Source organism: Odontesthes bonariensis, chromosome 16 (assembly GCF_027942865.1).
Source record: "Odontesthes bonariensis isolate fOdoBon6 chromosome 16, fOdoBon6.hap1, whole genome shotgun sequence".
NCBI lineage: Eukaryota > Metazoa > Chordata > Actinopteri > Atheriniformes > Atherinopsidae > Odontesthes > Odontesthes bonariensis.
In genome coordinates this window covers 6,816,036-6,839,681 of record NC_134521.1, presented here as the reverse complement: position 1 = coordinate 6,839,681, position 23,646 = coordinate 6,816,036, and the positions used below count along the sequence as shown (strand labels likewise).

General features: G+C 39.5%; 1 protein-coding gene across 3 annotated transcripts in view; it reads left to right on the top strand.

The window, feature by feature from the left end:
- The window catches only part of LOC142402102 (cell adhesion molecule 2-like), a 245,105-nt gene that overhangs the window by 178,200 nt on the left and 43,259 nt on the right, over positions 1-23,646 (top strand). For all 3 annotated transcript variants that reach the window (XM_075487583.1, XM_075487584.1, XM_075487582.1), the window contains 3 exons: positions 3,031-3,180; positions 16,428-16,580; positions 19,877-20,014. In XM_075487583.1, the coding sequence (XP_075343698.1) occupies positions 3,031-3,180; positions 16,428-16,580; positions 19,877-20,014 (441 nt within the window). The remainder of the gene's footprint in view (positions 1-3,030; positions 3,181-16,427; positions 16,581-19,876; positions 20,015-23,646) is intronic.

Here is a 23,646-nt window from a genome sequence, read left to right as displayed (position 1 = left end):
ATGTTCTTCATTTCAGGCTATAGATAGAAAAGCTAATTTTTTTATGTCATTCCTTTATAATGGCATGCAGATGAGAGCTTTATTGACCCGGCTTAGCCTCGGCTTGTCAGTCAAGATGGAGGACAATTAAACTGACCCCTATCTTGGCAAGACATAAAGCACAATTTGGCAAGAGAAAGGAGGTTGGATCAAGATAAACTTGAAGACAAAGGAGCACCAGGAGACGGAGAGAATATGAAAATGAGCAACAAAGAAAGTGGAAAATGCCACCCTTCAGGGATCAACCAGACGAGGAAATGTGACAGCAACAGAAAAGAATGGATAGAAGGGAACAGAGTTGAATAGATAAGAATTGGAAAAGACATAGCAAGAAACTGAAAGTAGGAGAAGTGGAGTTGCAGTGAGGGGAGAGCCTAAATTTAGCATGGAAATCAGGAGAGAACAGCTGCTTTCTTCCCTCTGGAGATACATTTAAATCAGGTCTGGGTGGCCAGGGGGGAAAATGGGAGAACCTACTCCACTGGCCAATTAGGTGCACTGAACACTGCTCTGCTCTAATACAGCCATCACGGTGGCCCCTTTGGGCCTTTCATTCCCACTGGGTGTGTAGTATCAGACACTGATGCAGGGTCCCGTTAAGCAAACGTACAGAACATTATAAATATGAAAAGTTTTTGGGGTTTTTTTGTCTGCTCTGCCATTTCTTGCAATTATTTCAGACACCTCACAGTTTGAGTTTTAGCTGCAATTTAATGTGTAGTCTCTGAGCTCATCATTCCTTGAAGATGTTTTCGTGAACCAATTGGGGAGTGATGACTAAATATCATCACACAGGAGCCAGCAGGTGGATACTGGAGTGGTGAAAGGGATTGAAAGAGCGGGGAAGCAAAGCAGCCTATTTAAAACATCTGCGGCACTGACTCGTCAGAAGCGGAGATGGGAAATTTTACAGCCTAACCGCTAGTTTGTGAGTGTTTGATAGGTAATGTGTAGAGATGGAGGCAGATCACATGTGTATGCATCAACACAGCTAGATTTGACTGCCTGAACAAGCTCACAGACATTGTTCTATTTGTTTTGCATTGTAGTAAATATACAATAAATTGCTATATTTTCTATATTTCCTTCATGATTCTATCAGGTCAATCAAATGTTTATGTATCGTTACCATATATTTTTGTTTCAAAATCATCAGTGGAAAAATGTCCCTAGTTTTGTTTTTGTTTTTTTGTCCATCATCGAGTAAATTACTCAAATCTTATGTTTCCATGTTTTTTAAAAAAGGAGGTCATAACATACTCGTGTTGTATTTTCAGATATGAGTGAGCAGATGACAATGCAACACGCAGGCATATCCCCAGAGTGCCCCTGGCTTCAGTGACATTATACAGTGTCACTTCCTCTGCAGTGAAATTACATTGTGCAAAATCTCACTTATTCCCGGCATTCGGTAAAGTGGAGAACTATTAACTTCCTTTTTTGGCCAGCACAAAAGAGCAAAAATGTATCACATAGGGCTGTATGTGGCACTGCTGCATGAGGGAGAAAAATTAGGAAAAAGTAAGTGATTTAAAGAGAAGATGTAATAAAGAGAGCGAAGGCAGGCACGGAGAACGGTAAAATGTTGGCAGATCATGCTTCATGCAAAACTTTCATGAATAAAACATATTCCTCGCCTGCCATAGCTCAGATCAATTTTTCCACCATTTTCCTCTTCTTCTCTCTCTATCTCTCACACGCATGATTAACCTCGGGAGGCCTTAATCAACACTGGAAATGACCCGTGCTCCTTGACTTACCTCTCTCCTTCCTCCCTTCCCCTCATCTTCTCTCTTCTCAACATCTCCTCCACCAAAGGTTTCTCTGTCATAGGGTTTGCCTTTCCTGCTAACCCAGTAAGCAAACTGTGTTTGACGTTTAGTTTATGCTACCTGTGCCCTAAATTACCCTTTTGTTAGGAAACCAAAAAGTTGCACATGATACTGGCTGGCATTTGATGGGAAATCCATTATCATCTAAAAACTCTCAATCAGAAAGTTTTTTTTTTTTCTTTTCCTTTTCCTTGTACTTGTTTTTCTTTTCTTTAGGGGTTCCTGCTCCATCCTTTGGGGGAATTAAGTCATGAGTTTGCGGGTGATAAATTATCTTTCTAACCTAAGCCTTCATTCACACGGTCTTTAAAATCTGTCCTCTGGGGATGGGGCCAGGAATAGATTTATGGTTATTATGATTTACTTTCTTGCCTGATTCCCCCCAACACACAAACACACACACACACACACACACACACACATACACAAATAAATGTACCACAGCACACAGTCAGGCAACAATGTGAGCTTTCCAGGGTCCTGAAAACTAAACAATTGAGAAAAATCATGGATGACCCAGTCGCATCAGTGCCCTGTCCATGGTGCTGAAAACCAGCTCTAATCTGCTCCAAGTTCACACAGCAATAAATTTATCAGTTCATTTGTCTTCTTTTTTCACTCACTGGATGCAGGCGTTACACATATCAGCGTCCACACATGCTAACAAGTCCGCAGAGAACAAATTTTAATTGGTCCTCTTCATGTAGCTAAGGTTTCAATACTTCAGGCTTAATGCCTCCTGTGTGTTCAATGTTAGGGTCCAATTTAGCACACAGCAGTCACTGGCCAGCCTCTCTGAGCATTTGCTTTGTAATTAGGGTTTTAAATTTTTTTATTTTTTTTTTCTCTCCCCAGGAGATATGCCAGATTTCCTCTGTCATACAGTGTTGGTTGGAGAAGAGCATTTATTTCACGAACAGCTCTATAATTCTGCAGGATGTAGATAAAATCAATGCCTGCTTAGACTAGTTTTATTCTAAGTGATCAACATTAGACTGAAAAGAGATTCATCAGATGAATTTAATCTCCAAAGCAACCTTGGAAATCAAGCGATCATGAATGCTCAAGCTTCTTTTCTCTGTCCACTTTTGTGTCTGTCTGTCTCCTTCCAGATGCATCGTCATCATCAGCTCTTCTTTCTTTTTGTATCATGTTGCAGGTATCAGTGGTCAGTATCCTCTGGTTCAAAATTTGACCGTGACAGAGGGTGGGACAGCCAACCTGACCTGCCGTGTGGAGTATAATGACAACACCTCCCTCCAGTGGTCAAACCCGGCACAGCAGACCCTCTTTTTTGGGGACAAGAAAGGTGAGTTAGAGATCGACACACACATTAGCATCCTCAAGACAAGACACAGTCTTTAAAAGTGTTATCTGCGTTGCTGTAGGATTGAGGTGGCAAAGAAAGCGAGAGCAAGCTAAAAAAAAAAGGAGGGGTTTTTTCTGTGTGTTTGTCACATTAACAAACTGCTGTCCCTATTGTGTCAAATAAACTGAGCCACAATTCGTGCGTCTCCGTTTTCTGGTCGGTGCTCAGATTTTATAGTGAGGGCACTTACAGTACAGAGGAGCAGACACACACGTCTGTTTTCATCAAATCTAGCTTCAGTTGCTTTCCTGTGTACTGTCATTTTCTTTAGCATTTCGTTTCCAAGTACAATCGATGCTCAAGTTGACTATGTCCTTTTGAAAAGGAAGTGGTGAATCAGACGGGGTTTTATTTTCTATAGCCTCTCTGCCTAAATCACACTCTGAAGTTTAGAGTTGTTTTTCAGGTGATATTAGAAGATCAGAGCAGCCCACACATGCTCACAGTCAGCCGTTGGTGCTGCTGTGTAAGTGCCCTTCACTACTGCCAGTCGCACATACAGTACAGTACATTACATTATGAATTAGACTTCTGCTGAAAGAACAAACCTAATCACCTGAGCAGTCTATGGAGCAGGATTATGACCTTACATTTATTGGTAATGTAAATATCATGAAATCAGTTAGAAATGCATTCAAAGACTTAGTTTCACATTATGTAGGACAGCCACTGGAAATACTCCCGTGCTATGCTGTTATGATATTTTTGACGGTGTAGTTTTTCCAATGGGTTACATGTCCAAGAACCTCATAGTGCTGTAGATGTTTTTAGCACAACCACAATTTTCTTGCACAAAAGGACCAACAACAAACTACAGACTTGACTTAAGAGAAATGTTTTCCAGTGCAGTACATTAATCTGCCTAATGTTAGACATAGAGTGCTAATGTTTTCCAGTAGTCCACCAGTTAAAACCACTTTTGCAGTCTAATACTTGGAAATATTTAACAATGAAAAATCTCAAAACACAATGTCTGTAGCATTATTTTAGTCTTTGTTAAACTGTTAGCGCACAGTGAAAAGAAGGTCTTGTGTTTTGTGATGTGGGACTTTAACAGCCCTCTCAGCCACTCCGCAGCCTCAGTCGTCTGGAGGAAAGACTCAGACGCTGTGCAATAAATAACAGTTTATATACTGGAAATCTGCACAGCCCCACAGAAAAGTTCCCTCTATTAAATGAATGCCACCTCCTGTTATCTCTGAGCATGTCCACATACAAACACAAACAAACAAACAGTGGGTGTGGCTGTGTTTTAATGACGGAGGCTTTATTCCTAAACTTTCACACCATCTTCAGTGAAGTCCTCATAAAAAGAATTCATGGGTGTTACGTGGTCGGTTCATGCTTGCTGAAATGATTGCACCCGGTGCGTTTCTCAGTTGTATTAGTCGAGTGTAATAGAGTATGAATCACACTCTCTTGTAAGTGTCTGGATTAAGCACATATGGGATTTACACAGTCGTCTTCCATTCTCCTGCTGCCCGTTGGACTTCTTTGTCCATTTGTGTGCTCATGCCCTTTATACGTGTATGTGTGTCCTTGTCTGTGTGTGTGTGTGTGTGTGTGTGTGTGTGTGTGTGTGTGTGTTTGCATGCAGTAAATGAATGCATGCAGGTGCAAAGTATTCCAGTTCACATTTTTATTTGCATACCTGTTCTCTGAAAGGGCTAGCACTAAAATGCTCTATTGAACATCAAACTCAACAGTTGATGTTCTCTGCAGGTTATTCCATATCACACCGGGGGTTGAGCTTGGGGGTCGACTTCATGGCATTTGCAGTGCGGGGCTCTGAGATTGGAAACGAAAAACCTGCCAAAGACGTTTGTATTATCAGAAAAGCAAAGGGATACTACTAAGGCCCTTTTGGGTTGGCTGTGTGTTTTTGTGAGTGTGCGTGTGCTTTGAGAGTTGTCTTGCTGATCGTGGCAAGCTCAGATGCACATGCTGATGGGAGCATTGAGATGCTGAGTGTTTTCAAAGTGCCTCTGGCAGTGTGAGAAAGGAAAGATGTCTCAGCCTTTGAGCACAGTAGGTTTCAGATTAATTTTCTTTGCTGTCTGTTGGGAAGAAGAAGATGGGGATTAGGCCAAGCTGCTCAAAAATACAATACCAACTTGCCAAGTTTCTGCACAGTTTCCTCAAATGCAATTTGTTGAAAAGTTGTTTTTTTTCCTGTAGTCAAAGAAACAATAAATTATATTTTTAAATTTTGAGGTTATGGGAATTCTACTGCCTAATACAATTCCTATACGCGTGTCAAAGTTTTATGTAAAAGTCATGTTCTTTCAGAAGATACCAGTTTATTTGAAAAGCAAATCTACTCACACGGAATAGTTTACTATACTTTTGTGAACAGACATTTATCAATAAATGTTTTTTTGATAATTCAACACGCTGTTGACTGTTCACTCATACCCACATGTGCACGTTTTATTTCACAGCAAAGTGAGACCTACACCTTCCTTTAAAGTCAGGTGTAGAGCATTAGCATAAGCTTATTGCTTTTTTAAAGACAAACGCAGAGAACTGACTCGATAACAGTCCTTTTAGTGTGCGAGCTTCACGGCTGTTGTTGTCTAATATCTGGGCTCAGACTCGCTCTTCTCTGGTCCTCCGCCCTCTCGAAGGTGCCGTCTGTGAAGAGTTGTTTGAATTTCAAATCAGTCATTGTCCCAAAAGCAGCCAATTTTGTCCTTTCCATTACTCACCGCTCAGGAACTTAAACTGGGATTCGACAGAGGGAGAGAGATGAGCGCTGGGAAAAAGGGATTCTCTCTTTTATAAGATTCAAAAGAGGCTAATATCTTGTTACAAATTGCTCATTTGGTTTCGTGTAATCCAGGACTTGATAATAGCTTTCTTTCTTGGATGGACAAATTTTGCAATGAGACATAATTAGAATTTTTTCTTTATTTGCATATTAGAAAGAGCCTGTGTGTAAGTACCTCTTAGGCTAAATTTGCAGACCTATTCAATGGACTCATCATATTTGAGCACTGGCTAAGGTATGACATTTAAATCACTGATTCAAAACGACTGCTGAAATTTCCCTTTCTCACAATGTTTCTCTTTTAACACCAACATTTATATTCTCATTTTCAGCCTGCAGTGTGTTCCCTGATCCATTTCTGTCGTCGCTCAAATTATCGGTCTCCAGGAGTCCCGCTGGAGCATAGCTTTCCTTGTTTATATTCCGATTTAAAGATTTTCCCCACAGCACACATTTGATGGAAATGAATATGTTACCGCTTTGTCCAGAATGTGGCTATTGCAGCCGTCAATTATATTGGCAGCCGTGTGGTATCAGGAAATTCTGAACGTACTTCCCAGGTAGGGCGTCACTAATTAGCTGTTTGACATTTGGATTAAGCTAATTTCATCTTGAGAGAATCGGGTTGCTCTTTGGAATAAAATAGCGATAAGCTTTGCTGCATCATTGGGGCTGTTTTCTCTCAGGTCAAGAAGGAGTGCACATCATTTTAGAATCAGTTACATTTTGTTTCAGCATTGACTCACCTGCTGACATCAGGAAATGTTTTGTTTTTTTTGCCTGGTCAAGAATGCAATGGCAGCTCATGCTGTAGAAATCTGATTATGTTTCCTCTGTTGTTGCTGTTGTTATTACTATCACAGTCTATGCCCATCACAATTAGCAGTTAACTGTATAATAGAGATTATTTGAGATAATCCTGATCCATATCTGGATAATCATCTTAATCATCTTTATTCATTCAACGGCAATGTCACGTTTCCACAGTATTCTTTACTATTCAGTAGAGTTGACTGACATCCTATATCTGCTATGATCATTTTTTTTGTGTTGAAAGCCTTAAAAGCTAACAGAAACATATGTTTTTATTTATGTCGCTGTATTCTTTTTCAATAGATAGATAGATAGATAGATAGATAGATAGATAGATAGATAGATAGATAGTTATTCTTTAGAAAAGTGAGAAATTATTCAATTAGTAGTTGGTAAATCCTATAATAGTTGTATGATAATGTAAAGAAAAGGGCATTTAACTCAGTAAATGCAAATATATGTCTGACAATTACAAGGAATTCTTAACAGGTCAAATTTCGTAATCGTGACATTCCTGTCGCTGTAGCCTGAGTGGTCAGGCTACTTGGGAACTTTGTGAGCTTTTCTGGGAGGTCGTTTGACATTTGGGACAGTGTTCCAGTTAGGGAACAAAGGCTACTTTGGCTGTCATAATGCCACTTATTTTATTCAACATGGGCACCCTGAGTTGGATAAAGCGGATATAGAAAATGGAGGGACAAATTTCTTGTGAATAGCCAGATTGCATCCATCCTGAAGCTACATAGTCAGAAGAGTAAAAAGCGCTGGGGGGCTTGAGCCTATCCCAGCTGTCATTGGGCAAGAGGCAGGGTACACCACCCTGGACAGGTCCATCACAGGGCGACACAGAGAGAAACGAGACACACAACCATCTACGCCCACACTCAGTCCTAGGGAGGATTAGAGTCACCAATTAACTTGACATGCATGTTTTTAGGCAGTGGGAGGAAGCGTACCTGGAGAGAACCCACGCATACACGGGGAGAACATGCAAACTCCACATGGAAAGGCCTCAGCTTGGATTCGAACCTGAAATCCTTTTGGAACCTGGAATCAATTCCATTCATATTTCTTTGTATAACTTTAGTATTTTTGAAAAGAAAGTTAATATTGTTTCAACTAAATGCTGCATTGATGCTATTATTGTTGCTGTTATTAACTCATATAACATATAGTGTGAATTTATCTGCATTTATTTTTCTTGGTTTAGAGAAGGCCTCTGTGCAATTTGAGGCCAGTTTCATGATCTTAAGTTAGATTTCCCGTGGCTCAAGCTGTTTTAAAGACTAAGTGGACATGATAAGTTACAGTATCTCTACATAGACTCCCTGATGACCAAAGGACCAGTTCTGTATTGAATGAAAACGCATTCAAAAGATTTTTTTCATTTGTCATAGCTGCTGGGACTCAGTTTACTACTTTTCACTAGAAGCCAGAACAACATACAGTTTTCTCAGTTATGCCCAAATTGTTGCATCAAGTTAACCTATCTGCATCTTTTTGATTTATGTATTGGCAATAACATTTACAAAAACATTTAAAAAGGAAAAATGCCAAAATGCTCACCATAACATACCCGTGGACCTACATGCTGTGGCATCTGTCGATTGATTGAATCTGTTTAAACATTAAAATTAGTGTCATGGATGAACAGCTAAGGCCCCACTGCTCTTTTTCAGGCCCCCGAGCTGCTGAATTTGAAACTGCTCAGGTACTCGGATGTCAAATATTCAGCTGTCTGAATCAATTTTCTGCCTGTTTGTGGTTGTGTGAGCGTGTACATATATATGTGTGTGTATATGCTTTTAAGTGCGCATATATGTGTGTGCTTTTGGAATGTCAAGCATTCCTCCTCCCCAGTATGCAACCACGAAAGCTTTGATGCATTCAGAGTATCTGTGCCTGAGCAATTTAGTGGATAGGCTTTTAAAAGTTTTCCAAAGTAAATAACAAAATAAGAAATGCCTGACAGACTTTTTATTAAACAGAAGTTTCTCTCAAAACTTAATCTTAGCAGGAAAGTTCAACTTTTGAGATGGCTTTCTTTTCTTTTTTTTTTCTTCTCTTGGAAGAGTGCCTCTATGAAACATCCTTTCATATTGGCTTGAAGATTGGTGCGGTGTTCTCTCTGATAGGGAAAAAAAAACTTGACTGTAAATCTCCAAAGATCCCTAACAAGTCCCCTCTCTCCGAGACAAGGACCATAAAACATGAGAGGAGGAAAGAGAAGGAAAAGGAGACGGAATGTAGGCCTTGGTGAGATAAAGGAGAGGAATTAAGGAGGCGTTTTATGGGAGTTTTCAGTTACAGTCATCACCTTTGGAAGATACAGAACTTTTCTTTTGACCTTGAGCTATTTTTTGGTTTCTTCTCTTTGCATGTCTGTGTTTGAGTGTAACGTTCAGCTTTTGATTAAAAGCTTGTTCTACTTATTTGTCTTTGCATTGTGCTTTGCCGTGCTGACAAGTGCAATGATTAAAAGCAAAAACCTGTGAATTTTTCACCGTGTGTTGCCAGTGAATCAGAAAAACTGGTGTCAGACAAATGTCTGTTTGTGCTGTAAGACACGTTGGGGTGAGAAAGAGGTTACATCTTCAAATAAAGCAACAGATCCAGTTATCACAGTGTTTATTAGTAGAGCTACTTTCCATTTGTAGGGGGTGTAGAAAGTATAACTGAGGCAAGTGGGAATGGTTGCTTTTCTTTCTTTTATCATCAAAATAAGATCGAAATGATTGTACAGCTATGCAAATATTGCCCACTTTCCTTCAAAGGCTATAATGTTTTAGTACTCTTGAGCTGCAGGGGGAAAATGTATTCCTCTGCAAAATACAATAGACTTGATGGGCAAGAGTCATCTCCTGACTGACCTGCTGCTCACAAGGATTTAATGAAGCAGGGCCGGTGACGGTGTCCCACTGAACTCGGTATGGCAGGTATAGACAGATGAAAATCATTTCTGTCACGGAAAAAAAAATCCCCATAACCCAATTACTCTTTGGAATATGGCACATTTTACATTTCACGAAGCCAGCTTTTCCTCAGAAAGGTATGAGAGGCGATAGAGGTTGAGGAACGGCTGAGATACAGAATATACGCGAAGCTCTTCAACAAGCACTATGTTCTGTTTGCTTGGCTCTCTCCGTGTCCATACACTTACACACACACTTTCACACAGACAAATTCGAGTTCCCAGATGGGCTGTCGACAAGGAAAAGACAACGGCCACATCCAGACACAGACAGCTGAATGTATAGTGTGAAATTTGCACTTTTCTCATTATAAAACTGTGTCACCTGAATGAGCAAACACCTGCCAAGGTTCTGTACTAATACACGGTGTCCCTGGATAGATGAGGGGACAGGGAGGGACTGTGGAAAACTGTAAGAGGGCAGAAGGGAGTAATAAGAGGAGAAAGAAAGGGATGAAATGAAATAGCTAAATGTGATAGGCTAAAAGCAAGTCAATAGCTATTTATATGTGCATACACTTGGTGTACCTAAACAATAAACACATCCCAAATTTAGGTACATAATTACCATCAATACATACACATGCACATCCCCATACATTCCTATCTCATCACCTTGTGCTTTTAAAAATAAGAGAAGGGTAGTTCCTTCTATGTAGCTGTAGCTTATTGTTAGCTTTGACGTTAGAATTAATGTTATATCCTCATTTGTGAATCGCTTCGGATAAAACCAAATGCATAAACATAAACAACTGATGTTTATGCATCCAGTTTAGATGTGCAAATATGTGCTGCATGTACACATATGCGCATGTACTACTTTCTACATAAATACAAAAATATGTTGCTGGTGTGCTGTGTCCATCTGCATTGTAATATTTTTGCAATTTCTATGAGACTCCGCTAGCATATTGATGACTCACTAAACCATCATCTGTGAGTAAGGGTAAATATTGCTGTGCAAATCAACAACCAGGCAATTCAATGTGCTTCACAGAGAACATAAAATGTGTTCAAACAATGTACAGAAAGATATTAATTACTGTTCCGTAGTTTAATTTGGTTACCCAGAATTCAAACCAAAGATAGAAATGACCTGTTTCTTGTTCAGACTTTTCCCTTTACTGAACGACATCACCCTAAAACACATCTACATGATGCCCGCATAGTTGTAAGCTACATGGAAGGAATTCTGCCATCTTGATCTTCAGCTTCCTAATCAGAGCCGACTGAGCATTATTGAAGGCGCCGTGAAAGAGACAAGACCTGAAATTAAGCATTTCAGACAGAATGGGACAAGATATACTGCAACAAAGTACAATTTGAGAGAAATTGTATGTTTTTTTTTTTGTATTTGAACTTTTTTGTAGGAGACCGACAAATAAAACCAAGCACCAGTAAATCAGCATAACATGAGCTCTTTAACAGTCCATCTATTTGTCCTTTGATTAGTTCTAAATTGCAAATTTGTACAGAAAATGATGCAAAATTGTCATCAATAAAATCAACTGTTAGCATCCCCATTGATGCAAAATAAGTGACGAGCAAGTCTTTGGAAATCATTGCACATGCTTTGATTTCTCTAAATGAAAGCTCTAATGCTTTCAATAATTTCTTATTCTATCACATGATTGCTATAATATCCTGGACAACGCGTTTGTATCCAGTCACAGTTCCAATGACACCATCACCCGACTGAATGTTTTCTCTTAGAATAAGGATCTCACTTTTAATTTAGAGGAAACAAGGCATCTTTGACCTCCCTCCGCAGCTTCAGTTTTCCTTTCCGAAGATGTGCCTCTCTGCTCCCCCTCTGCAGATTTTTAAAAGAGATAGATGACACTTTTTCCACCTTGTTCTGTCCCTTTGTGTTTTGGAACAAAGAGTCTTGTGGCTTTGGTGTCACAGTATTTTTCGTGCTGTTATCTGATCGGTCTTGGCTGCATTTAGGGAACCTCCACGCTGACGGCTCCCGTGGGCCAATGGTCATCAGCACTTGTAATTAGATGGAAAATCTTTCTGCTTCCACTGGGCTTCTGAGGCAAACTGTATCTGTTTTGGCAAACTTACAATTGTCACATCTTGGGGTACTCTGTGCATGTGCCGCTGAGATTTAGCCACTTAAATGTAGAAAATATAAAACTCTTTCACTGACTTACACACATCCACATGCATGCACTTAACCAGCAGCTAAAGAGACAGACGTGTACTGACCATTTGTTGCAGAGACAGATCTCACTTTGATGTTGACAAATGCATCTTTACTTTCTGTCTCTGTCTGGAGGAGAGACAAACGCGATAGTTTCCTGAGGAAAAAAAAAAAAACGTGGTTGTACATTCAGTAAGTGGTTATTGCAGAACACATATCTGCCACTCAGTGATGCTCACAACAACACCATCCTCCATGAGCACATTGAAGACTGTCAGCATTAATGGTTTGTAATGGATGGCAGGCAGCTGAGGCACCTAAGCAGACAAATAGCAGAGTTTATCTACCTCTTCTCTGCTCACTCTGCCTATATCTAAACTTTCACAAAGCATAGAATGACACAGCAGAGGTTACGCTGTCAAGGACAACAACAGGTAACAGTTCATTAAACTCTGTTTTTTTTATAAAGTACACAAATATGAGTCCGTATATAGATGTGAATGTGTGCCTGAAATTATTCTTTATCTTATTTTATACTTGAACTGATTTTGAAGTTGCACAACATAAGAATCTCTACCTTCATCTTTTGAATAAATCATATGTACTAAATTGCAAATATCTTCCCAAACTGAACAGATTGAGCTGTGCCCGGTTATGATTTAGGTGTTTTGTAAATCCCGACATAGAAGTTCTGCCAGAGATGAAATATGGTCTGTCGGTGCAATGATACGAATTAAAATAAAAATTGCAACTCCTTGAGAATCCACTTCCAATGTATTTGTCATCAGACTTTCCTCTGACTTTTCAGATTGCATCATCTCTCTTTTCCACCACTGTTTTTCCCATTTCTGGAAGTGGGTGGTTCCTTGTCCTGTCCACAGCCTGGTTCCTTTAGCCATGATGGAACCACTTAGCCTAGCAAGCCAGACCCGTACAGCAAAAAGCCCCGGAGCAAATTCCATTTGCGGCCGCTAGGGGCGTCTAGATTTCTAGGCTAGGAACCACTTCCTTTACGACCTGATATTGTCCAAGAAAGCCAAAGCAAAATCATCCTCACAACAGGATTATTAGTCAGCTGCTGCTGACCAATGATTATTGATTTCAGACATTGTTTTCAAAGTTTTTTTCAAATCAAATGTTTGTTACAGTAGGGATGTTTTTAATTATGTGATGATTTCATGGTTATGTATCACATATGTCCAGCCTGAATCCACCCTTCCATGAGGATCGGGATGATCCTGCTTTTTGGCATCAAACTGTCCTGATCTCTCCCTGTAACCGCTTAAAAAAGATGCACATTCTGTGGACATGATTCGTTGATCAAGTTGATATTTGTAATTGAATAATAGTAATCTTCAAATTCAGTAAATCTGATGTGTTGAATTGTCTGTGTACTTAATTGTATCCAGCCAGTGTTGTCGTACTTTTTATTGTCAATGTGAACGCCGGGTCAACGCAGCTTGTCAAGTCACTGAATTTTCTGGACTTTGTTTCAGTAGACCAACAAATCAGAATAGTTTGTATGCTTCCCAGGATTTGGATTTCTCATAAACTGCTTCTCGGAAAGGGCTGTTGAGGGGAGGACGAAGGCGAAGTTGCGTTCGGCAGCTAGTGAGCCAGTAAATGTATTTTCTGACATTTGCCTGCTCATAGTTCCTTGGCTTAAGCAAAAAAAAGACAACTGTTGAAATGAAGAATTGTTTAACTCATACACATTCACAGGTTAGCGGAGCTGCGTGAGTAGACAGAATGAGGTCTGAAGATAAAGAGAAATTGAGATTCACCTACAGACATACCCAGTTCTTGATTAGAATCAGTTTAAATAATCTTTATTTCTGTATACATACAGCATAGAACACAATTATTGTATCTTCTCGGGGCAGGTTTCATCATGAACTGAGCTGGCAGTGCATCCGACTAAAACTAATTTGGTGTCTTGCATTGATAACCATGTGTACTCATACGCACACAGAAACAGAAATGTACTGTCACAGGTGTAAAGCCTAAAGATATGTCATGTGCCTACAGTGTATCAGTGAGTGACGCCTGCTCATGCTTAGTGCACAGCATGTAGAGATAACTGGTGTTGCGAGGAACAGGAAGGGACAGAACAAATGCAATACTAAATGAGAGTGAGCAGCTGTCGTTTAGTCTAACTGATTACAACTCTGGTGCCATTTACTGTAGGTGTTTAGGCTGGGAGCAGCAGAGCAAAGCTTTCCATCCCTTGGCAGGCCAAATGACATGAGATAGTGTGCTCGCTGACATTTCTCTACCTTTGTCAGCTCTGTGATCACTGCAGCATGCATTCTCAGAGGCCACAAAAATGATGCAGCTGATGTGCTGAACACTTCTTTTCATACTGACATGACAGGTTTGAAATTTAACAGGGTGTGACAGTTACAAAGGTACTGTACAGTACAACGACACCTAGTGCCTACTGTTCCACCCAGGTTTGCCAGGGAACACAATTCAACCTCATAAGCTAATGCTGTGCAGATTTAATATATAAAAATTCTTTGAATTCACATGGTATGCGACTCCCGCTTTACTAAGATGCAAATGATTTTCCGGTTCAATGTTGGCATGGCTGTTGGAGCAGGGAATTTTTTTTGTTACGCCTATTTTCCAGAAGAATTGTGTGGTCCACATTATTGCTGGCTCTGAGTTAAATCTTTAATTCAGACTTCCAGTTTGCACTACGCTTTGTCTGCAGGGCCTCTCATTCCAATCAGAACATTCTTTCTTTCTTTTAAAGGACCTTTTCATACTTGGATGCCTCTCGGCAGAAAGAATAATCCTGATGAATCTGCGAGAGCACAAACAAGCCTCTTTTTGCAATAAAACAGTGTTTAGAAGAATATCATGGTGTGTTAAATGCTAAGAGGGCAGAAATATTTCTCAGGGATTACAATAATGACCTAGCCAGCATCTTTGTCTTATCACGGAGCCTATGAAGAGATTATATTAGTTATTATTCCATTAATGACAAAGAAAATAGCTACATAAAGTATATTCACAACTCTTTCTTATTTAATGTTTCTTCAGTGTTTAAAGTAAGGGTTTTCAAAGTGAGTATCGACTATCTTTTGCTAAATAACAACATAACAGAATCCAATCTGTTATAATCTAATCTAATTAAATCTTTTTTTTATTTTCAATCAGTTGACATTGTGTCTAAGTGAATGAAGATGTGCTTTGCAGCTACGTAGTTAGTGTTGCTCAGCTGAAAGCTTTAGGATGTTGTGATGAATTATTAATATTAGACACATTAGGTATTTCTCACTATTGGTCAGCTAGTCTTCAAAGTGTTCTGCAAGCAGACAGTCTAATGGCTTTTACTTTTCACATTCATCTAGACATGTTGGGAAAGATCATGAAATTATGAAATTACTCTTAATGTAAACATCTGTGCACAAAAAAACCTGAACACACACATACTTAGACACACAAACGTGCATGCGTACTCCCACTGCAGTGAGCTCAGAGTCACTTTCATGGAGATTAAAAGCAAAGCAGCCTTGGCTGCTCGTATTAAACGTGGTGTGCAGGAAGTCTTTGTTTGTGCAAAAGGATGCCTTGAATAGATCTCTTCAGCAGCCAAGGCCAGAGAAATAGCATGAACAGCATTTTTGAGCACTCAACAATTCACATGGCTTTTTCCTCATACATATACAAACGCGTCTTTCATGTAGTTTTGTTTTATAGCTCACAGCATACCAGTTGGATATAAACACACACAGTTCCTGCTGTTTTCAAGGTGCCTCGTCTTTTCTGAAATTGCAGCACATGCTCCCACTGCATCGCAGACACAGGGTAGCAAGTGGAGTTGGGAGAACTTTTCAACCGGCCATTCAATCTCAGCAAATCTATTTAAACTCTCACACCTTGCCAAATTCTCATTAGGCTTCTCTGTCTGTGCCTGTTATTGCAGTATTGATTTCCATTCCATTATGTCGTTTGGAAGATTACATTTTCATATAAGTAAATGTCCATTGTGGTTTCCAGCAGAGAAAATTGTAGCAGTGTTGTCTACTGTAGATGCTGATGCATTCATTTTCAGACTTAACAGAAAGTTGTTGTTTTTTTGTTGTTGTTTGCAATTTTTTCCAAAGTTTATGCACAAAAATGAGTCCATAATGTACATTTTCAAAGTGCAAAGCTTGGTTTTGCTAGCACACAAATGCTTTTTATACTATATTGAAATAAGAATGGGTACATTTTGGGTTGACAAAATGACATTTCCTTCTTCAAACAGGTCACGGAACATGTAAACTCGCAGTTACTGTCTGAATAATATCAAAGGCAGAATTTTCCATATAATAACAAGGCTTTCACTTTATCAACTAAATGCAGTAAACTGCTTTCCATCTGCTCATACAGTTGAAGTTTCAGTCTGTCTGCCACAGCTACTACTTTGCAGTTCTTTAAGCTGGGTGTAGTATTTGCTGTCTAACTGTCCGTTTGTGTGTCTTCATGTGCAGCTTTAAGGGACAACAGGATTGAGCTTGTGCACGCATCGTGGTCGGAGTTGACCATCAGTATCAGTGATGTCACACTGTCTGATGAGGGAATGTACACCTGCTCTCTCTTCACCATGCCCGTCCGAACGGCCAAAGCCTACCTCACTGTTCTAGGTAAGAGACATTCATTTGTGTCTATCTTCTTTATTGTAGTTTAAAAAAAATATATATATATATATATATAAAAGATTCCACAGTTTGAAAGGCGCACAGAAAACAGGTGTAACATCTTTGCTTCCGGTTGTGGAGCACACGTGTTTGCAGAACAAGCTAAATCGGCAGGTTTGTGAGCAGTGAGCAGCTCCCTTCTGAGCTTTCCTCTCGGATGTGTCTTACAGTTGAAAAGTCCCATGTTCTCAAAAAGCTTCTGTTCAAGTAAAAACTCGCTTTCTTTCATCATTTCTCTCCATGATGTCACCCAAAATACAGAGGGCACAAAATGACAACTCCCGATTCTCGGAATCTTAGGCGGCAGCCAGCGTTAGAACTTATTCGGAGTGGAAGCTTCAGATTTTGAAACAGCTATACAGTACATCAGCATTACTGAGCCTACAGGAGGATAAGCTCAGCTCAGACTGCATTGCCAATATTTATGTTAAGCAAAAAACTTTGACAAAACATTTCTGCTAAACTGGAAAGAGAGTTAGGCTATGGGGCTTAAAGAAGGCTTAACATTTTCAGCAGTGCTGAGTAACTTTCAATCATTTATTTTCCATACCTGCCTCGCCCTTTTCACGGTTCTGAGGTGGGGGGGCAGCTGAATATCCCAGCTGCCATTGGGCGATTATCAGGGTAGATCCTGTACAGGTCACCTATTTTATCACAAGGCCAACACATAGACGAATCGGAGAAAACAGCCATGCATGCTCGCACTCTCTCCTGCGGTCAATATGTTCCCCAATACTTTTTCTTAAGCCAGCATTTATAGACTGCGTTGGGTAACATATTAAGTAATAAGATTACTACCATTAGATATTAACTAGTCACATGACAGCTATACCCGCTGAGAAAAGTAGCTTGTGACATTAGTTTATTCAGTTCAGTTGTATTCATATACAATTTTAAGCACGAATTTTATAAAAGAAATACATAAACAGCATGTCAGTGTATATTGATATAATTAGGTGCTTATTGTAAATGGTTGCTGCATTACTTTTTACCTGGATTTCAAAAAACTATAGAATTATGAATTTATTATCACAAAAAAACAAGTCAAAGTAAAGATTTACTCTGTAACACCCCCGACATGACACGACTGTCATGTAGTAAAATACGCATCATTCTCTAATTTTGTGTGGGCAGAGCCGAAGAGAGTTTTACAGAGGGGGGAAATCGGTCTGATTAGCTGGAAATGTAGCGCCCACGAAGACCATCGGAGCAGAGTAGTGACAGCTGATTGAGAAACAAGTGTTTGACAGAAGTGACAAAGCGTAGCAGTGAATGAGGGCAGACTTGAGGGAACAGATCTTCCTTATTGGACTTACTCATAAGCTTCGTTATTATAACAACTCAAGTAAGGCTGCAGCTTTGGTAGACCTCTTTCTTCATGGTTTCCGGTGTTGTTTGTTTTTTTGTGTATTTGGGTTGATAATTTGTTTTCTTTTGCTTTACTATGGTCTAAAAGAGGCTGCAGCTGCGGATAAATCGAAACATGTCAGTGCCTTCCCCCCCTCCTTTTAGTACTATTTGTGTTGTGACCATCGCCTCGCACAAACATCATCTCATTTCCTGCCACTGGGCTTATTATCTTTTCAATTAGTTTTCCCTAATGCTAATAGATGTGTTAGTGCACTCCAGGACCATTAACTGGCTCTCTGTGTTAACAAGCATTCTGAGAATTAGAGACATTAAAGCCTACCGCTCAATAAGGATATGGAGAAAATTATTTTGCAATACCAAACAATAGTTAATGGTGCACACCAGGAAACAGAAAAAGAGCTTTAATAATCACACAAAATGGTCTGGGAACGGCCTGGTTTATCTGCCGCTGCATCAAGGCAGTGATTGTTGCAAATCAACACGTGAAAATGATGTGGACAAAATACCAAACTGAAAATAAACATGCACAAATGGTTTGAGTTGGACACAAACGTGTGCATACCTCTCACCAAAGGGGAACAATAATTGATATAACTGATTTAAATGTTATGGAACAAGGCGCTTGACTAATAAAATAGTAAGTTTATTTCAGGAGGACCATCCAAACGGTAACAGTAATGTATCGAAAATTTCCCTGCGATCTGTTAAATGGCAGTTAAAAGCACAAACGTGGACTCGCAGTGGTGCTGAAAGGAAAAAAGTCCAGAATCACCACCGTCATGAGAATTGATTCACCAGGGGCCATGAATACCAGCACCAAATTCCATGGAAATCTCTCAGGCTGGTATTTTAGTCATAATCAGAGCAGTGGATCGAGGAAAATATTGACACTCATGAGTCATGAGTGAAAAGAGCATCGCTCATCTGACGTTTTCATAGAAAATGATGCATATTTAACATAATTTACATTGTATTTAGTCAGATGAAGAGACATAGCTATGAAGAAGCAGCTGTTATCAGGATTATGTTTGCACTTTTTACCTTTATATGAATGATGAACATTAAACAGAGTGATATCTCTGCTAATAAACCTATAAACCTTACAGGAGGTGGTGAGACTGACAAGGCAAGCATCAGTCAATGGCATTGACTGACAGACCTTTCAGTCTCTCAGCCAGGGGCAGACTTATTGCTCATCGACAATAGAAAGGCAGACACAAGTTACCTAAAACACTCATTACAGGAAAGGCCAGTAATTAACATTTCTGTATAATCTCATGGTCTCCTCTCTGGTCACAGACTTTGATTACCCTCAGGTACACGCATTTAAAAAAAAAAAAACAGGTTGTTCAACTTAGCATTTGCACTGTAATTGGTGCTGAGGCTCTCTGTTGTCATGGTAATCCAGTGAAAACATTTCCTGCTAACGTCTGTGGGGTACCCAGAAAAAAGTGACCATTATGTAAAAGTAAAACAAAATAAAAGGGTAAAATCTGTGAACATAACAAACAGATCTTCATTCAACCCTATTATGATTGAGTCAAAGCAGAGACAGATACAGCCTGGAAAAAGACTAAATGTTCTACATGGCTTGGCACCATTAGGTTTAATTAAGAATATGCTTTGTGCAATGTGAATATCCAAGTGTTCAGAGAAACCATCCAAACATGTGCCAGTAAGAGCCTTCCCTAATATGGGTTGGAGCAGGGCCCTGCTCAGGAAAGCTCTGTAGTTTATTCTCTAATTTCTCTTCAGGTGGGTTAGCTGGAGGAGAATTTCCACTGAGGCGCAACAGAATCATTGTTGCATAATGACATACTGCTGTGTGTGTGAATTATTTCCATCACTGTGATTTCCATTCAATCATTCAGGTGTGCCGAAGAAGCCAGAGATCGATGGCCTGACAAAGCCCGCCATGGAGGGGGACCACGTCACTCTGACCTGCATCACTCAGGGCAGCAAGCCCGCCGCCGACCTGCGTTGGTTCAGGAATGAAAAGGAAGTCAAAGGTGTGTGACATCTGCATCTCCATTTACCTGCTTCACACCTGTGGCTATAGACATACAAAAAAACAAGCGTGTCAAACAAACACTTTATCAACGGTGTCAGAGAGAAGCTTATGGTGAGCAATGAAAAAGGGTGGGATTGATGGAATGGGATGGGATTTTAGAAGTCTATTCATGCATAAATGCATCAGTTACAGTCATATTTAATTTTCTAACATACTAATAATTTACCACCTAGCTGTAAATCTCCTTTAGAACAAACTTTCTAATTAGTCCTGCATTGTTGTCTTTAGGAAGTCAGCCTCATCTCCACTGCAAAACTTTGTTTTGAGATTCACTAACATACGGTGGGGAGACGTTTTTTCAAATGTTGGTATCATGAACTCGATGCGGCTGATGCATTAGTGGTTGTTTGTTGCAGAGCAGATTTAGCTTTTGCCGTCAGGCAAGAGTCAGTTACACTAACTTCCCTTGGTATCCGACGGCTGCTCTAAATCTCACATAATCAACTGCATACCTCATTTCCACCCTGGTCCTGCTCTGCTCAACTTCATGAACTATCCGCCTTGTAATTTTCTGAAAGAGACGGCCAGGGAAGGGTGACGGAGGATACCAAAAAAAAAAAGATGAGAACATGAGATGATGAGATTGTCTTTGAGGAGGAAAGAAATGGATGTGGCTATGGATGAAATAAAAACATTAAAACCCAGTTGGACAGACTGTCACAGATCATCAGAACAGTTGTGAAGCCCAGTTTACTAAGGTTTCTGTAATGTAAATCACCCCATTTCTGTCAAAGAAATCTTCAAATTTGGACTGAAAATCACAGGATTGCTTTACTGAAAACACCTTCCTTGAAAAATACAGTCGCATGAAAAGATACTGTCAAAATCTTTGCTGTTTATCAGATCACTGCCACTCAGTAATGAGAATAACAAGCATCCAGGTGTTGCACGTCCTAAATGCCCAATTAATTGTAACACAAACATTATTGTTCCTCCTCCCATTCAAGGGATTGATAAACCACGAAAAGGTTTTTTCCCAAAGCATGTGTAGCGTGGTGCAGAGTGAAGACTGCCTCCACTACACATTTAATTTGTTGTAATGATTTTTGTTCTGCAAAGAGCAAAAGTAGGTAAACTTATTTATTCCCGTTCGCCACACACAGCTTCTTTCACATTCACAGGTGTGTTCTCGTTCTCTAATAACATCAGCACCAACATCCAAACAAATAATTATGTATTTTACATCACTATTTAAAAACCAGTTTCATCAAGTACATTCAATATCAACTTATTTCTGAAATACACAGTCAGTCAATCACGTCTCCCAAACATTGTCATATTAACCAAATTAATCATGTATCTATTTCTTAAACCATGAACTAAACATGAGCAGCGCGAGCTTTTAAGATCAACTTCTATTCCTCTCCAGCTTAACGGGCGCTCGAGGTTGCTAGGCAACCAACACTAACCACTGGCTAGCCATTCTCAATACGTTACGTTCGCTGAACAAGTAACGTTCATAACCAAAATCACAAAGTCCAACTGGGATTATAAAGTACCACATAAACATTGTCATATTAACCAAATTAATTATATATCTATTTTAAGTTATTTATTTCTTAAATCATAAACTACACATGAGCAGCGCAGATCGACTACTATTCTCCAGCTTAACGGGCGCTCGAGGTTGCTAGGCAACCAACACTAACCACTGGTCAGCCATCCTCAGTACATTACGTTCGCTGAACAAGTAACGTTTATAAACAAAATCACATTAAGTCCAACCGGGATTATAAAATACCACATAACATATTCACACATCAATTACACCCTTCTAACCCTCCCTTCTTACCTGCAAAGAGCAAAAGTAGGTAAACTTATTTATTCCCGTTCGCCACACACAGCTTCTTTCACATTCCCAGGTGTGTTCTCGTTCGCGAAACGTATTCCCGCGAGACTTCCCTTTGTCCCTGAACACACAGTGTAGCGAACGAGCCCTCTGCTGGTAAGGGTTAGACACTGCATCCCGATTGCTTGATGACCATATTTTACACTAAATAATAACAACAATAAACTAATCTCCTATCTTATCACAAAACACCCAGACTATTTTCACCACCCTGAACATGAGCTGTCCAAAATGGGAAATCAAATTAACTATGGCTCTGTATGCCACACATGCATGATTTTTGTTTTCTCATTAACTCCACATATAAATGCTTTTCTTTCTACTCTCACATAGAACATCAACTCAGTATGATGTTCAATGGGAATTTTTATGTCCATTTATTGAAGTATGCTTTGCAATACACATTTCCATGGCAACTGATGCAGCTTATCATTCACCTGAAAACTGAGAGGTTTTCTCCTCAAGAAGCACTGATCCAACATGCTTACTTCTAATATTCTCCCTATTATTATGCTAATAAACACTGATATATGCCATGCTGCTTGAGGTACAAGCAAATATACACACAATACATAAAGTACTAATTAGCAGTGAGAGTATTTTTTCCGATCAGGCTTATTTTGCCCTTGGATGATTATTGCTTCTCCCAGTGGCCCGACTACAAAGAGAAGAGCTCCCTGTTAAGCAAATACATAGAGCTGGCTTGGTCATTATGAACATTTATCAACAAAAGTTAACAGGTAGTTGGAGATATCCATAGCAGCTTGATGTAAAAGTAATTTGGGAACTTTGAGAGGATATGCTTTTTTCCCTACATTCATATTAAAATTGATTTGATTATTTGTATATGTTAGATTTCTCCCCAATATACAAAAAATAATATTTTCAAAAGAGTTTAACAAGTAAACTTTACAAAGATGGTATATGAAGACTGTGAACCCTTTGGAATTGTATCCATTTCTGCATAAATCTGAACTAAAATGTCAGATTTTTCACAAAAGTCCTTTAAACACTAGATTAGTATTCCGTGGTCGGATTAGTTCATGTTTCAGCTGCTTTTGGGAAGAAATTACCTCTGGTTCATCCAGCTAAGATCAAAAAGGCCGTCCAGGCTGTTGTAAATTTGATGGTGCATCAGTGTGTATGGCATGGATAACTTCCCAATGTGTGTAGGAACCATTATTGCTGAGGCAGATATTGGAATTTTTGACATAAGCGACCAACAAGCCAACAAATTGTTTCAGCTGGACAATCTAGCCATTATTCTGCTCAATTCAAACACCGTTGCTTCATAGACAGAATGTGCTAATTGGGCCTTCCCAAAGTACAGCTATGCCTCCTTTCAAGAATGAAAGATGCATCATGAAAAGGAGAATCAGACAGCAGCCATGGACTGTTGAGCAGCAGAGAGGACACAGATTCCTCTCGCAAAACCACAACAATTAGTATCCTCAGTTCCCAAATGATTAAAAAGCGTAATTAAAAAGAAAGATTGCTGTAACATCATTTTCAACTTGCCTCTCTTCCAATATCTTTTGAGTGTGTCACTGGCATCAAATTTAAATGTGTATATATTTCCTAAATACAATAAGGCCTGGTTGTGAAATTAATTTAATTTAACTTTCGTCTGTTAAAAGTTCAAATGACAAAAAAGAAAATGCAGCTAAGTTTAAAAAAATTGCACTTGTAAATGTACAATATACACATGTGTACAAATGCAT